Source organism: Lissotriton vulgaris, chromosome 7 (genome assembly GCF_964263255.1).
Source record: "Lissotriton vulgaris chromosome 7, aLisVul1.2, whole genome shotgun sequence".
Classification (NCBI taxonomy): Eukaryota; Metazoa; Chordata; class Amphibia; order Caudata; family Salamandridae; genus Lissotriton; species Lissotriton vulgaris.
In genome coordinates, this window is record NC_141695.1 from 1,441,405,292 (window position 1) to 1,441,422,743 (window position 17,452).

General features: G+C 43.6%; 1 protein-coding gene across 2 annotated transcripts in view; it reads left to right on the forward strand.

Moving 5' to 3' along the window:
* Positions 1–17,452, forward strand: part of MYBL2 (MYB proto-oncogene like 2) — a 244,799-nt gene that overhangs the window by 204,977 nt on the left and 22,370 nt on the right. For both annotated transcript variants that reach the window (XM_086932256.1, XM_086932255.1), the window contains one exon: positions 6,426–6,566. In XM_086932256.1, the coding sequence (XP_086788382.1) occupies positions 6,426–6,566 (141 nt within the window). The remainder of the gene's footprint in view (positions 1–6,425; positions 6,567–17,452) is intronic.

The following is a 17,452-nucleotide window of genomic DNA, read 5'->3' on the forward strand; positions in this document are numbered from 1 at the left end:
ACCAGACTGGCCACGTCAGTGGTGGTACCGGACCTTCTTCAGCTATCGGTACTCCCCTACAGGAGGCTACCGTACAGTGCGGACCTGCTGACCAAGATGGACGGGAGGATTCTCCATCCCAGCCTTCCCTCCCTGAACTTGGCAGCGTGGCTCCTGAGGTCTTACAATACAGACACTTAAATCTGCCGCAGGACTGCATGCATATTCTGAAAGCAGCGAAGAGGCCCTCCACAAGAGCGTTGTATGCTTTCAAGTGGAAGAGGTTCTTCCTATGCTGTGTTGAAAATCATTTTGACCCTACGAAGGGACAGGAAGATGTCATTCTTGCTTACCTTCTATATCTGGTTAAAGCGGGTTTAAAATATGCTTCAATAACGGTTCACTTGTCAGCCATTACGGCGTACAGAAAATCACCCAGCCAACCTTCCTTTTTCCAGATGCAGGTGGTTAAGGATTTCCTACAGGGGTTGAAGAAAGTATATCCACCGGTTTGAACTCTTTCTCCTCCCTGGGAGTTGAATCTGGTGCTTTGAGCCCATTCACAAGGCCACATTACAGCACCTGACGTGAAAGGCCGATTTCCTGGTAGCGATAACATCAGCGCGCAGAGTAAGCGAAATCCAAGCGCTGTGTGCAAAAGAGCCTTATACAGTTTTTCACCACAACAGGGTAGTGTTAAGGGCTCACCCTTCCTTTTTGCCTAAGGTTATATCTGATTTTCACATTAATCAGTCCATTTCCCTACTGTCCTTTTTCCAAAACCCAGCACTCCTGCGGAGAGGTCGCTGCATTCCTTGGACCTCAAAAGAGTGCTTAAATTCTATCTGGAGTGTACCAAGGGCATAAGGAAATCGAACCAATTGTTTTTGAATTATGGTGCCATGAGAACAGGCTCCCCAGCCTCTAAAAGATCCATTTCAAGATGGATAGTGTCCTGTATAAAATGTGCTTACCAGTTGGCACATAAACCCTTGCTGTTGTCTCCTAAAGCACACTCCACTAGGGGAAAAGTGGCCACAGTAGCTAATTTGCATGATGTTCCAATGTCAGAAATGTGCAAGGCTGCAACCTGGAGATCGGTTCACACCTTTACAAGGCATTACTGTCTAGAATCCGATTCCAGGGCTGATACTCAAATGGGCCAGGCCTCCTTGAGGCATCTTTTCGGATAGAAATGTTCCTATCCAGGCTTAGTTATGTAAGCTGATGGATTAATTTACCATTATGTTCCTTTGCCCACAGGTGGATGAGGTGAGGCTCGCTATTCTATGCTAGTGCTTATGACAATTGCTGAGGATCCCCTGGAAGAGAAGGATTAGTTACTTACCTTTTAATCCTAGTTCTCTTCCAGGGGTATCCTCCTCAAAGTCATAAGCAACCCTCCTGCCTCCCCGGGCAAAGGATTCTGATATTTTAAAGGTATTGTCAACTCTTTGTGCCATGTATTTTTAGTCACCCAAAGAACAACTGACCTAACTGTCACTCCTGAGGCACGATGGAAAGCTGGGTGTCATGACTGCCTTAAAGGCACGGTGCCAGTTTATCTCTGTTGCTATGAGTTAGCGTTTTAGTCTTATTAGACTGTTTTTGCAATGCAGCCTGGGAGCTGTATATGCTTCCAGTCCTATGTGAGTTTTCTGCTGACTGCTAAGCATTAAAACAGTTTCAAAACATGTTTTGCTGTTTTTTCCCTGTTTCTAATGCTTATTTTATGATATAATGGTGAGTCCTTACAGCATTATTCAGCTCTGGTGTATATAAGGCTGCAGTTGCGTGTGTGTGTGTATATATGTATATGTATATATATATGTGTATGTATATTCCCACAAATTGAACCACACTTCTTGGAACCGCCACACGGACTGAGGGAATTGCGGTGCTCCCGGAGACTGGACTCCGGTTCTGGCCCCCAGTCAGTCCTGAAAGTTGACTGACATTGAGGAAATTTGCAGCACATAGTACCTAGCAGGTGGAAAGGGTTTGCAACCACAACGCGACAATTTTGCACCGCCCACTGGAGGGTTGCAAATGATCAGGCGCTGGTGAACCACAGGTCCCACAATGCTGTGCTACAAAGGAGGAGGTTCCAAAATGGGCGGGACCATTGGAAAACAAACAAATTAAGAACTCACCTGTGGTAAACTGACTACTGATTTGGGGCAGGCACACCTTTGACGAAGTTTAAAGACTAAACGAACCATGTTGGTGATGAAGCCTTGTTGCGTTGTTCTGCACGTATTAAAATGATGGAGGCAAGTTTTTGTGCGACTCATTGCATTCCTGGAGGGGGATGTTTGTTGTAATATATATATATATATATATATATATATATATATATATATGCATATGTGTATTTATGTGTATATATATATATATATATATATATATATATATATATATATATATATATATATATATATACACATTTAGAGAACTAGGATTACAGGTAAGTAACTAATCCATACCCCTCTTATTCCTCATCACAGCCATACCGTCAACAATATGGTCAAAAACAAACTGGGAGCTATTCAAAGTCTGCTCCTAGAGGACGAGGTCGTCACGGAAAGGACAATGGTGGAAGACCATGACAACCTCCAGAATCCGGCTAAATGTAGAACTTCCCCTCCACAAGTTCCCCTGGGTGGAAGAGTTGCTTCCCATCTGCATCATTGGCAGAAGATAACGACTGACAGATGGGTCTTCAATATAATACAATTCGGACATACTGTAGAATTCCTTCAATTCCCCCGTTGGACTCGACCTACAGTTCAAGAGATCAAACATCTATCTCAGATGCGTCGGGAGATTCGGACAATGCTCCGAAAGGGAGCAATAGAAGCATTGCTGATCTCCCAAAGAGGAAAGGGATTTTATTCCTGCTTCTTCCTATTCCAGAAGAATGCTCTCCAATGGCGTCCTATTCTAGACCTGCGATCTCTGAATACTTATCTCAAGAAGCTGTCTTTCTGGATGGTGACCCTCCAAGACATTCTCCTGCTCTTAAACCCAGGGGATCATATGACCACCCTAGACTTACAAGATGCATATATTCACATCCCCATTCATCCTTCCCACAGACTGTATCTTCGGTTTGCAGTGGCCGGAGACCATTACCAGTTCAAAGTGCTACCATTTGGCCTCAAATCCGCTCAGAGAACTTTTACAAAGTGTCTGGCACCAGTGGCAGCTTTTCTCAGGACGCAAAAACACCAGGTATTTCCATACCTGGACGACTGGTTGGTAAAAGCACCATCAGAAACTTCAGCCCAGGCGTCTACTACGGCATGCATACAGTTGTTTGCCGAACTGGGACTGACTCTGAATATAGAAAAAATCGTCCCTTCAGCCTTCAAGGAAGATCACGTTCCTAGGAGCAATTCTGGACACCTCAGTAAACCAAGCATTTCCCTCCTTAGAGAGCCAACTGGGTCTCACGTCTCTTGCCAAGGATTTCACAAGAAAAGTCTTTCAGTACACAGGTACAAGTCGCTGCTAGGGACAATGTCCTCTTGCATACCTCTCATTCCTTTTTGCCGACTAAAAATTTGTCCATTACAGGAAGAACTGGATCGGCAATGGCACCAGGCAGAGGGATCCTTCGAAGACCAGGTGAAGATCACGCCGACTATGGTGCAAGCAGTAGCATGGTGGACCCACAAGAGGAACATCTTGGTGGGTCTTTCCTGATCGAACCGGCTTCATTGGTAATTACCACCGATGTATCTCTGGAAGGATGGGGGGGGGGGGTGGGGGCGCATTCCTTCAGGACCTGCAGGTCAGCGGAAATTGCAAGAACCGCTTCACATCAACTTGCTGGAGCTCAAAGCGGTAGGCTTGAGATTACTGGCTTTCCTACCAAGAATTCAGGGAACGTCTGTTCTGGTGAGAACAGACAACACAACTAATAAGCACTATCTCAACAAGCAGGGAGGTACAAGATCACTCTACCTGTCGCAGGAGGCACAAAAGATATGGAAGTGGGCTGTCCAACACTGAGTATCTCTAAAGGCGGAATATCTTCCAGGAGATCAGAACGTCAAAGCGGGCACACTCAGCAGACTGAAATCGACCTGGCAGGAGTGGGAGATCAACCAGGACATATTGCAAAGCATCTTCTTCAAATGGGGAGTTCCGACAGTGGATCTGTTTGTGACAGCTCAGAATAAAAAATGCTGGTTCTTCGCAAGTTGGCATCACCAACTGGGATCTTGGGGGAATGCGTTTTTGATTGCATGGTCAGGCGTCTTTGCCTACACCTTTCCTCCGATTCCCCTCCTGCCACGCGTTCTCCCAAAAATAAAGAAGGAACCGTGCAAAATAATACTGACAACTCTGGTTCACAGAGTTGCGCCTATTGTCGAAGGATCATCCGATTCGTCTGCACCCGATACAGTCACTCTCAACAATTTCCCGGGGGCAAGTACTTTATCCAGACTTAAAATCGCTGCGCTTAACGGCCTGACTCCTGAATACTGCGAATTTCACAACCTAGATATTTCTGCAGAATGCAGAGATATTCTAGCAAATGCCAGAGTGGAAAGTACAAACAGAACATATAGGATGAAATGGAAGAGATTCTGTTTGTGGTGCCAAGAACGTAATACCCATCCTCTAAACTCAACGGCACATCAAATTATTCCATATATTCTGATGTTAGCGAAATCTGGCTTGGCCCATGCTTCTATTAAAGTAAATCTGGCGGCTATTTCTCGATATAGAAGAACTTCCTCGGGTCCATCTTTGTGGTTCGAAATAATTATTTAACAATTCATGAAAGGATTGTTTCGGACTTTTCCTCCCATTAGACCTCCTCCACCTCTCTGGCAGTTGAATATTGTAATTTCTCCATTGATGAAACAGCCCTGCGAACCAATTCACAGGTCAGATCTAAAATTCTCGTCCTTGAAAGTAGCTCTTCTAATGGCTCACATCAGCCAGAAGAGTTGGGGAAATACAGGCTATCATAATACAAGAACTGGTTTTTCAGTTCAAGGAGGACAGGATTGTCCTCAGGACTAATCCCAAATTAATCCTGATAGTGCCAACAGATTTTCATCTAAATGAACCGCTGATCCTTAAGACGTTTTTCCATCAACAGCAGCGGAAAAAGCTCTTCATTCATTAGATGTTCAACGCTGTGTGAAGCTCTACTTGCAAAAAACAAGGCCTTTCCGCAATCCTTCTCAACTATTTGTTGCTTATAGTGCCCCCAGGAAGGGGTTTCCGTTGTCAAAGAGGGGAATTGCCCAATGGATTTCTAGTGCAATACAGTATTGTAATCAAGCGGCAGGAAAGACGTTGAATGCAAGTGTTCGTGCCCATTCTACAAGAGCAGTGTCCACCTCCACTGCTTTATTTCCGGGAGTACCTATCCAGGATATCTGCAGGGTTGCTACCTGGAAGAGTATGCATACCTTCACCAGACATTACTGCCTTAATGCACCTGCAGAGAAGGATGTGGCAGTGGGACAAGCAGTACTGAGGAACCTTTTCCAGTTACAGTGAGCCCTCTTTACCATCCCTGCTTAATTTGATGGTGATATAGGCACATTTTATTGTTGTATGTTTTATTATATATGATTTGTGAAGTTTTTTCTCTATGTATTTATATATGAACACTGCTATTAGTTTACATATGTTGCCTAGTTCGAGATCTTAGGTAACAAAAAATGTGCTATGATTTGCTGCTCGCTATTCTGATTCATGCATATGAATCTATGAAAGCTCCAATACTGGAGTAAGAAAACAAGTTACTTACCTGTAACTGTAGTTCTGCAGTATTGAAAGCTTTCATAGATTCACATGCGACCCACCCTCCTTCTCTGAGACTCTCACCTTGGATTTAGCACAAAAGGTGTCTAAGACACAAGGGCATAAGATTATCTCAGGAATGTTCTAGAGGGTGAGGAGCTCTGATTGGTTCAGAGACAAGTTTGGTCTCTTTTACATAACCAAGGTTATGGGTTACAAAAGGGAAATGGGCCTAGGCCTCTTTTCAAATTGCTATCCAACTAAGCATTGCTTTTTTTATACCGGAGACTCCCGTCTCGACGACTGGGAATGATTCAGGCATGTGTATCTATGAAAGCTTCCAATACCGGAGAACTACAGTTACAGGTAAGTAACTAACTTATTTTCATTTTGTCAAACTGCACATAATCGTTCTGAATCTGCAAGTAAGCTGTGTCGCTGGGCAGTCAACTAGCTATTTAGTGGAAACATTTTGAAATTCATTGTTCTGATTGTTAATCACTTTCATCCCAGAGTCACTGGAACTTGTCGTAACTGAACTTATTATGGTTTTGTGTAGGTTAGATCTCACAGATGCTATCTTTGCACTATGAGCCACTTTGAAAATAGACCCCTTCAGAAGCTGCACATTCTCCCAAAGAAGTAAAATTGTTATGTTTTTTCCTCTTTTACAGTGCGACAGCCTCCTCAATAATTCGTTGAATGAGTCCTCCTGCAGCTTAAAAGAGGAGAACAGTTTGCTCAACCGGGGATTCATGCAGGCCCGGAGTGACCACATCTCAAAATCTAGTTATCAGTATTTGGAACCTGCACCTGTAAGTTGAATGCAACAGTTCTTTGATCATGATTTCATATAAGCTGTGGATTTTGCTGACGCCAGGGATCTTGTTTGTATAACTTCTGCTGTTTCTTTCCTGAACTGTAATTCTAATATTCGTGGTTTGACAACATTAGGAATTTGTTTCTGTTTAAGCGCTAACGTGAATATACCAGAGCCTCTGGTATGTCAAGCAGATGGACATTGTTCTTTGCAAACAATCTGTGCATAGCTCTAGGCCAACTTGAATAGTGCTAAATCGAAACCCATAGCCTTTAATTTCTACTAACTAGTCGTCTAGATATGGGATTTCTTGCCAGGAGAATTATTTTAAAAAAAATTCAACACAGCTTGCTCCAATCTTGTTTGAACTTTTTAGCCTGATTCCGGCTGGTGAATCGCCACTGACTCTTGGAGATATGCCAAAATTGTGTTTTGTTTTTTAAAGAAAGGGAAGGTACCCACAGATTTAGGGGCATATTGTCCAATTACTTTAATTAATAATGATGTTAAAATCTACTCCAAGATCTTTGCGAATAGACTAGCTTCTGTTATCAAAAAAATTGTTTCACACAATCAACATGGTTTTGTTCCTGCCCGGGAAACTATTGATCATTTTCGCAGAGTCTTAACTCTCTTTGATTACACTCGGGTGACAGGAGACCCAATGGCAAGGAAATCAAAAAGAGGGAGTGAAGAGGTGGTGCCGATGGGCACCGAGGTGGGCACGTCCTCCTCTTAACAGGGATTCAGGTCAATCAAACAAGGGCCAACTCACATTGGGTGGGTGTATATCCGGATGTCATTGGAATACACCTTCTTTGTTAAAATACCCCTCACACACCAAAAGGGCCCTTGGTGTCATGCTTCATCATCGGGGTCTTCCCGTCCCGCTGCGGGGCGGGGCAGTGCTGCGACAGGCGGATACGCCGGAGCACCTTTAGATGGAAGTGCTATGTGTTGGGAGTGAGTGTCAGTGGGGTCAGGAGTGATATTAGTGAGTTGTTAAAAAATACCTGGCCTAGTGGAAAAAAGAAATTTTATTAAACACTGGCTGGTATTGTTAAAAGAAAAGTGAAGCGGAGAGATGGAGCTGATTAATGGGCTCCACAAAGGTAGAAAAGGTGTATATACAAAAAAGTGAAAAAAAAGACTATGTGTGTAAATACAATTAATAATTACAACACTTTTATGCTACCACACTGATAATGTAGTATGCTTATCAATGGAGGAATCAATGCCTCATGAGCCAGCTTTAGACAGAAGGGTATAGTGGGGTCCCAATGAGCCCCTTGCACGCTTGTGCTTCCTCCTTCGTCTGCTGCTTCCGTAGTCTTTTTTTTTCTCACTTTTTTGTATATACACCTTTTCTACCTTTGTGGAGAAAACACTAGTGAGTGACAGGGGGATCTCCCCCAAGGTCCTGACGAAGAGGCCCTGCGCCTCGAAACATGTTGACCCACATAGGAGAGAGAGCCCATTAATCAGCTCCATCTCTCCGCTTCACTTTTCTTTTAACAATACCAGCCAGTGTTTAATAAAATTTATTTTTTCCACTAGGCCAGATATTTTTTAACAACTCACTAATATATCACTCCTGACCCCACTGACACTCACTCCCAACACATAGCACTTCCATCTAAAGGTGCTCCGGCGTATCCGCCTGTCGCAGCACTGCCCCGCCCCGCAGTGGGGCGGGAAGACCCCGACGATGAAGCATGACACCAAGGGCCCTTTTGCTGTGTGAGGGGTATTTTAACAAAGAAGGTGTATTCCAATAACATCCGGATATACACCCACCCAATGTGAGGTGGCCCTTGTTTGATTGAGGAGACCCAATGGCCCTGATCTTATTGGATGCCGAAAAAGCCTTTGATAGGGTCTCCTGGCCTTTTTTATGGGCAGTAATGAAATATTACCGAATTGGAGATGGGTATATTCGGGCTATCAAAGGCATGTACATAGAGCCTGTAGCCAAAATAGCTTTAAAGGGGTTCTATTCTGGAGAGATTAGGTTAGAGCGGGGTAGCAGGCAAGGCTGCCCCTGCTCTCCCTTGCTATTTGCAATTTAGATCGATCCCCTCATCAGATTGATACAAGCAAGTCCGGTAATTCAATGTTTCGGCTTTAGGAGGGGAGGTAAAAATCCTAGGGTATGCGGATGATTTAGCAATAGTGACTCCAGCACCACAGGATTCTTTGGTGGCGTTAGGAGCTATTACATCTAGATTTGGGTAAATTTCTGGATATCATATGAATGAAGGAAAAACACAAATAATAACAACAACTAGAGAGAGAGGGAAGGAGCACTCTCGGTCCCCCGGGTAGTAGTTACAAACAACAGAAGAGTGCCCACACAGGGGTAGTAGTGTCCAGCACAGACAAAAAGTCAAATCAACCTGAATAGGAGTTTCCCAGGGATTTCTTGGAAGCCCTCACTCACCACCCTGGGTGGTGACATGCTTCATCATCGGGCCCACCAGGAGAAGCCGAATGCCTCCCTGGTGTGCTGCAACGGCAGGTTACTGCGGAGCGGGATTTTTTTGTGACAAAGTGTATGAAAAAGTGGGTTTAAAAAATACCAAACAGCTTTACCAAACAAGAAACTTTATTCCGTGGTTAGCTGGGTATTGGTTAAAAAGTATGTGCAGGGAAATATACCAACTAATGTGTTGGGTGTTTTCCCCTTTTAAATTACAACGGGGTCAACATGTTTCTGCCCTTTAGGTGTATGGATATTACTGGGCATTCGTCAGGACCATGTAATTGTGTACCTCGGTGGTGTAGGCGCGCTAAGGCCCACACTAGCCAGAGGACGTGAAAGTTAAAAAATAGAGTTATGTGTCAAAAAAAGGTGCAAAAGAACAAACCAGAAAAAAGGGGGTTCGAACAATATTAGTGAACCTGTGGTCTGAAAGAAATGACAAACACACATGAAAAGACAATACAAACAATGTTAATGAATGGACTGGAGCGTCTTTTTGCTAACACTGATTTCAAGGTTCTGTGCTTGGACTAAGGTGGAAAATAGTGTGCCCGGGGTGAAAAATATAGATATTTTAAGCCTGAAGCGGTGGCGGCCAGGCTGTCTCAGGGCATACAGGTTATGAGCAAAAAAGGACGATCGCGCAACAGACATCATGCCATTCGTGCTGGTGCGATCAATGCGCCCAAAATAGAGGGCGCATTGTAAGAAATGAACGAATCACTCACCATGACAACGCGAGTGTTTGTATCACTAGCCTCGTTCTGATCCATAACCCCGTTGGGCTACTGAGGCGCATGCGTCATTTCTTTCTCAACAACAACGCGAGGGCTTGCATTCCAAGCCTCGCTCCTGTCCTCTACTGCGATTGGGCATACCCACACCCCCAGGCTCGCCCACCTCCCCTGGAAGCGACGCCCACTACCGCGCGCTTTACCTCGGAGAGAGTATTTCAATGTCATTCTATCTCCGGACATCCATCCACGGGGTCCGGTTCGAGGAGAGCGTTAGGTGCCAAGCGGGTGTTTGGCGCTCGCGGGCGTAAGAATCTTTCTGATATAACCATCAGGCACCTCCCTGCCCCACACCAAGCTAAGTAACCTCTACATCATTCCAATCGCTAAGTAGTTGTTGTGTTCCTTTATTCACCTTTGTAGGGTGTGCCATTGTCGCCACCACCCCCCTCCCGAGACCCATGAAGTGTGGATCTTTTAATACACAAGTGAGAAACTCGCCATTTTTATTCTTTTTATTCTTTTTAAGTTTTGTAAAAATTGGTTGTACCGCTAGGGTCCAACACAGTCACCAGCCCTCTATTTTGGGCGCAATGATCGCACCAGCACGAATGGCATGATGTCTGTTACGCGATCGTCCTTTTTTGCTCATAACCTGTATGCCCTGAGACAGCCTGGCCGCCACCGCTTCAGGCTTAAAATATCTATATTTTTCACCCCGGGCACACTATTTTCCACCTTAGTCCAAGCACAGAACCTTGAAATCAGTGTTAGCAAAAAGACGCTCCAGTCCATTCATTAACATTGTTTGTATTGTCTTTTCATGTGTGTTTGTCATTTCTTTCAGACCACAGGTTCACTAATATTGTTCGAACTCCCTTTTTTCTGGTTTGTTCTTTTGCACCTTTTTTTGACACATAACTCTGTTTTTTAACTTTCACGTCCTCTGGCTAGGGTGGGCCTTAGCGCGCCTACACCACCGAGGTACACAATTACATGGTCCTGACGAATGCCCAGTAATATCCATACACCTAAAGGGCAGAAACATGTTGACCCCGTTGTAATTTAAAAGGGGAAAACACCCAACACATTAGTTGGTATATTTCCCTGCACATACTTTTTAACCAATACCCAGCTTACCACGGAATAAAGTTTTTGTTTGGTAAAGCTGTTTGGTATTTTTTAAACCCACTTTTTCATACACTGTCACAAAAAAATCCCGCTCCGCAGTAACCTGGCTTTGCAGCACACCAGGGAGGCATTCGGCTTCTCCTGGTGGGCCCGATGATGAAGCATGTCACCACCCAGGGTGGTGAGTGAGGGCTTCCAAGAAATCCCTGGGAAACTCCTATTCAGGTTGATTTGACTTTTTGTCTCTGTGCTGGACACTACTACCCCTGTGTGGGCACTCTTCTGTTTGGAAAAACACAAATAGTCATAAATCAGAAGGTGGATATGGTTGACTCACGGATAAGTTCCCCAAGCAAGGTATCTTGGGGTTGAGATTAGCTCTGATCTGGCCACAATCGTGGATATAAATCTTGGGGCTCTTTTAGGGAAAATAAAAATCGATTCAAAGAGAATGAATAATCTACACCTAACACCTATGGGGAGGGCTAACGTTATAAAAATGATATTTTTGCCAAAAATCTTGTTTTATTTTTGGGCGATTCACTTGGAATTCAGCAAAGACTGGTTTCGGAAATTTGACCAACTCATTTCTTGGTTCATCTGGGCGGGGCAGCGCCCAATAAGGGCTTTACGATTCATGACCCTGTCCCGAGATAGGGGGGGGGGGGTGGTCTGTCCCTAACTTTCAGGCATATTACTGGGCCACCACTTTGAAATACTCAGCGGAATTGATTAATGGCTGCAGTTTAGATGACTCTGGATGCTCAATTTTTCAACTTGTGTGCGGGGCAGAGGCCCGGGGCCTGTTACGACATATAAATTACACATATTTCAAGAGGGTTAAGTTTAAAGTTTTACTTAGTGTATATAAGGTCTGGACTTTAATTAGGAAAAAGATGGGAATTCCCTGACTGCATCCCTATTCCCCTTTTGATAGTAATTCCCTCCTCTGTTTGGATATATTTACGGATGGTTATTTTCGTAGGTGGAAGGAGAAAGGGATTTATTGTATCGGGGATTTTTTATCCGGGGACTGTATAATATCTTTTGATACTCTAAAAGAACGGTTTAGGATGGGTAATACGGATTTCTTTAAATATTTGCAAGTTCGGGACATCATAATTAAAAAATGTCATAATCAGGTCCATTTCCCTTTGCTAAAAATGCTCAGTAACAATAGGGCTCCACAAACAGCCATTGTCTACAAACTCATCATGGCTGGAATGGTGGATGATCTATCTTAACATTTTGAACGATGGCAATCGCAGGTTCAGGCCGGGCAGGGGGACTGTGAAGATTCCCTGTTTTATAGCCAAACGACATGTATGTCTGCTAATCTTCAAATACAATGCTTCAACGCCTGGTGTAATTTATGTTACCCCTGCTCAAATACACAGGTGGGGCGGCCTCACTGGTGTTTGCTGTCCGCGATGTGGAGAGGTAGCTGCGGATAGCACGCATATTTTTGCTACATGGCCCAAACTTTCTCTATTACTATCCCAAATTGAATGTAGATTAAGAGCTATGTTGGGGTTAGCGTTGATACTTGCCCCATTGACTGTTATGTGGGGGGTCTTTGAGCAAGGGATGGATGAAAACTATAAGAAATTTGTGTTCGTAGCCATGGCAGTCTATCGAATATGTAAAAAAAATATCGGGGCTACAAACCATTGTTCTGGATTCTTTTTCTTTCTGAATGGCATTGCTTATTTCTCTTGTGTTTGTTACCCCAATAAAAAAAGGAAATCTTCTGTCAAATTTGTTTTAAAATATTTTGCACGTTGCAGTACACGTCAGTAAAGTGCAGGTTTTCAGACGTGCCCTTACTTTTCTTTTAACGCTTTTAAAGAAATTCCAGTTGTGTGACCATTAAAATAGAAAACTTGAGTACTCTAATGAAGTATCATAAGGCAGACTATTTCAGTTCAGTGTTAAATGTATAATTGAGAACAATACATATGGTGTCAAATAAAACAGTAGCTCAAAGTAAAAAATATTTAATGCAGTAACTGTGGTGGAGCATGCTGTCCTTGTCGGAGTTTTAAACCATAGTTATGTTAACAATATATTCTATATGCAATCTTGCAGTGACTGACATATGGCACTTAAATCACAGTAAAAATTCTGTCATTGGTTCTTCAATTGAAAGCCCAAGGTACTCTTCTGGGGGGTACTGTGGTCTAGCAGTCTTAGGGTTATCAGAGAGGAGTGTTGGAGATCTGCTGCACGCAGACCGACAATTAATGATACATACGACTTAATAAGGAGCTGCACACCAATTTATAAAAATAGCACTTATCTTTATATAATTTTAGGCACCGAGAACATCAAAATCAAGTAAGTCGTTTAGAGTTAGGAATTTTTACAGATTTTAAATATGGACACTTAAGGCAATTTCTGGAGTGGTAACGTTATCCTATGGAGGAAAGAAAAACACTGTATACAGGGGATTCACAGCAACTTACAGGACCAATTTTCTGGACTTAAGTTGTGTATGAGGTAAGGTCCAAGGCTACACCAACAAATCACCTCTGGAGGCTCTGGGGCGTCTGGATGCAGAGGTGCTCAATGGGGTCAGTCCGGTCGGAAAGAGGCAGCAAGTTTGGACTGGGTACCCAGTCAGGCTGGACCAACAAGGAGACTCGGGTCTCACGAAGCTCAGGGACGTGGGCACACCTTTGGTGCATTTCACTCGGGCTAGGGGCGGCGGGTGCAGGGGTGTTTTTAGACATCTGTTTTTCCCAGCCACGTCACTCGCGGAAGGGGGGCTCCACAAAGAGGTTGCAGGTGACATTGCTGAGTCCCCTACTGGTGAATCCAGGGTGGGTTTCTTCTCTGGAAGACTAGGGACCATGCTGGCACTGTTTGCTCACTTCAGCTCTGGCTTAGAATGACGGGTGCAGACCGGTGTCTGGTGTATGCGGTCCACAGTACTCTCGGTTCTTTCTTTGGTACCTACAGGGTGCAGGGAAGCATCCCTGCTGCTCCACTGGAGATCCTGAGTCTTGGCAGAAGCACTGGTAGTCCTCCCAGGCTTTTGGAGGCACAGTAGCTTACAGAATAAGTAGACTTTGGCACAATTGTTGTGAACACTGAACAGGCCGACAGGGTTGGTGCTAAGTTGGTTGCTTCTTCCACAGTTCGTGCTGTTAGTGGCTCTTCAGGCCTTCGTTTAGTTTATCTGAGTCTGATTTCCTTTTGCCAGGGGCTCCCCTAAATAGTAGATTTAGGGGTGTTAGGGAAGTATAGGGTAGTAGACAGTGGGCTAATTACCCCCTGGGTCCCTACGCCCCCTATATGACTACTTCCTGTGGGAAGTGGCCATAACCCTGTCCCAGAGTTCCTAAGTTTGCCATTACAAAGATTGCAGACTTCTGATTTTCGTATTCCCTTCAGGTAGCTCACCTTAGGGGTGGAACTAGCCTAAAGGTGAACACGTCTCTCTGACTACTAATTTTCCCACTTGTCTAGGTGCCAAATGGGCCTTGAGCAGGGAGATTCGGCATCCTCTACTGTGAGGGAAGCCAGAGTCGCATACCAAAGGTGGTGGTCTCTTTGAAGCTCCCAGCCTTGGAGTGCTAATTTGCAGGTCATCCTGTTGGAGGGGGTGCAAACATCCTCTGCCCGAACAGGCTTTAGTTCCTGAGAGCAAAGACCCTTCACCCTTAAGGTTCAGAAACTCAGCAGGGGGACTACTGCAACAAAAACTAGTTTGCTACAATTCTTACCATAATATTTCTCCTTATCACTGTGCAACTGTTTTTTTCTATTGCAAATTTGATGCTTTCCCAATTCCTACAGATCAGCCTTGTACATATTTTGGGACCTTTTTTCAAATAGCCGGTACATCCAGTCTTGATGGATCGGACTGCATTATTTTGTCCCAGTATTCTGTTCTGCTTCTCCCTCTTTCTTAGCCCCTGGGATTTCATGGTCGGAGAGGACTCTGGAATAGGCATTTTTTTCTACTTTTGGACATGTTTTGTTCACCAGTGTCTATACCTTTTCTTTTTCCACTTCCCCTTTATTTCTCATTTGAGTTGCTTTTATTTTGTGCATGCCAACACTTAATTGGCTCAATGCATGTGTGAAGTACTAGTTATTTGATCAAAGTTTTGAGGGCTGCACCTGGCAGTAGCACTCTAAAAGCATCTGTACATCAGCATTCAAGACTTCTAGACCATTAATTGACATACATAACCTTACATCCATGAATTTGATGTTCCTCGTTCAAATATGAACTTTAATGTATTAAATTAAGAACCAGAGTGGCCCTACATATAATCGTCTTTGAAAGAGGCTCAGCTACTGTATTACCTACCCATCAGTCAATAGGTCCCCATTACAGCAGAGCTCACACCAGCTTGTTTGGCAATTCTCTCAGCAGTTGCAATGCCTGAAGGAGATGCTTTTTTAAAAAAAAAAAACTGCTTAAGGCTTAATTGGAATATTTTCTTGCTGGTACATTTTATAATCCTATTATGCATCTTCCTGACAGTATGGTATGTTCTAATCTGTTGGATGTTACATCCTGTTCATGATATGAGTTTACATGATTATAAAAGTGGTGATGAATTAGTTAAGGCACCATCTTTAAGGTCCAGTGGCAATTTTATTGAAACAAGCCAGTATTTTTCAGATTTCTTCTCTACTTTCTGCTGTAGCAGAGGAAGTTATCAGAAAGTGCCCATGATTTTAACAGTGAAAGAAAAAATAATTTTGTGGTATTTAGACAGTTCAGGATGCAACCAAAACAGCATGCTACATTGAAGCCTGGTTCCCATTCTACTGCAACAAGATGTTCAGCCCATGTTCATGAGATTAGGGCACACGCCATGAAAGTTTGTCTTTACAGTAGCACTTTGTGGAGACCACCCTCCTTAATATTTACAAGATAGCAGTATGGGGATCTGCTACACCATGTATAAACATACCTGAATGTACAAGCCAGAAAGTAATCCAGTGTGGGCAAGCAATATTCACAAATCTTTACCAGTGAGGTGAAGCTCATCCCATTGTGAATTCATATATAATTACAGCCAATCATAACTCGTGTAAGTCAATCAATTAGTCATCAAAAAGCTATTTTGCTGGAACTTCTGTACGCACTGTTTGCATCTTTTAAAATAGACCATTTATTTTCTTGTTATGCCTGAAAATTGTCTCCTTTTAAGGTATATTTCAAAGCGTATCCACCTCATTTTCAATCATTGAGCAATGAACAATGGGTGAATGGGCTGGCAAAACTTATAAAATGTATGTATGTTAAAATTCTGTTACGCTGGAATCCCATCCGCTCTATCAAAATAGATTTAAGCATGTGAGTTGGTAAGTAATATGCTTGTTCATTTCAGAGCTCATGACTAGGCTGCAGGACCCAAATCAGTGTATTAACTACATAGTAGAGATAGGCACTGTTAATTTCTGCTGAGGTTGAAATGAGTTGCATTTATCACAAGAAAGAAGACTGAGCAAGCTGTGTCCAGGTAACAATAAATAAAGTTGAAGTGGTGTGATTTTTGTTTTTTTAAAGAAGTTTGTAAGGCCTTTTCTTATGATGTTCCATGAATTGTGATAAACTAGTTTCTGTAGTAGGGGATCTCTGTGTATTGTCATAATCTTGTGAATAGTCCTCGCCCATGTGCGTTGACCCCAGAGCAATCGAAATAGTCTCTTAAGTTGTCTTCTTCTGCAGTCCTGCATAGACACTTATGAGAAAATCAAAGACAAATAATGTAGCCTAAAACTACAAGCCTACATTGGCCAGCACTTCATCTCGAAGTGAAAAAGATAGCCAAATAATATTACATTTTACACACTTTGCAAAGTTCCACACCTAGAAAAACTCCCCTTCACAAAAATTCTTTGTCATGATAGAGAGGAAGGGTTGGACAGACAAGCCCTATAGGCTGCAATTATGTGTCTGGAAAAAGGATACCGAACTCTCCAGAGACCCTTGGTATCCCAGGATGCACAGCCAAAGGCCTTTTACTTTCAGTTCTTTTTTCCGGCTCCTGCTAGCAGGACCCTGGAGCATTGAGCTCTACCTTTTTGGGTATATCGTCAATTTTTGGAGCTTTTCCAGTGATTTGAGTGTTTTGCTCAACGTCTGGTATCTTCCTCTTCCAGTTGCTGTCTTTTTTGACCAGTTTTGCCACCTCAATATTATCGAAATTCCAGCTTTATTCGAAAGTGCACCGAGTGTTGTAGGAAGAAGGCTAAATCTGACACCCACAGAGTGTGCATACTCTGTCTCCCTTTCACCCATGTCCCTGACTCCTGTGATCTGTCACTCTTTCTCCAGGAGGACCCTGCGTGACAGGGAGAAGATTAGTCTCCAAGGCCTGGAGCAGAGGAGACTTCAAGAACCAGGTGGGACTTCTAGGCATAGAGGGACTCTGTCATCATCCTCTGCCCAAGCATCTGCCTCTGGGGGCGGGCTCCTCGGTCAAGAATAGGCCCAGAAAAGGCACCGGTCCCGGTCGACGTTGATGGCTTAGACGTCGGCGTCGAGAGGTATGACTACCATCTGTT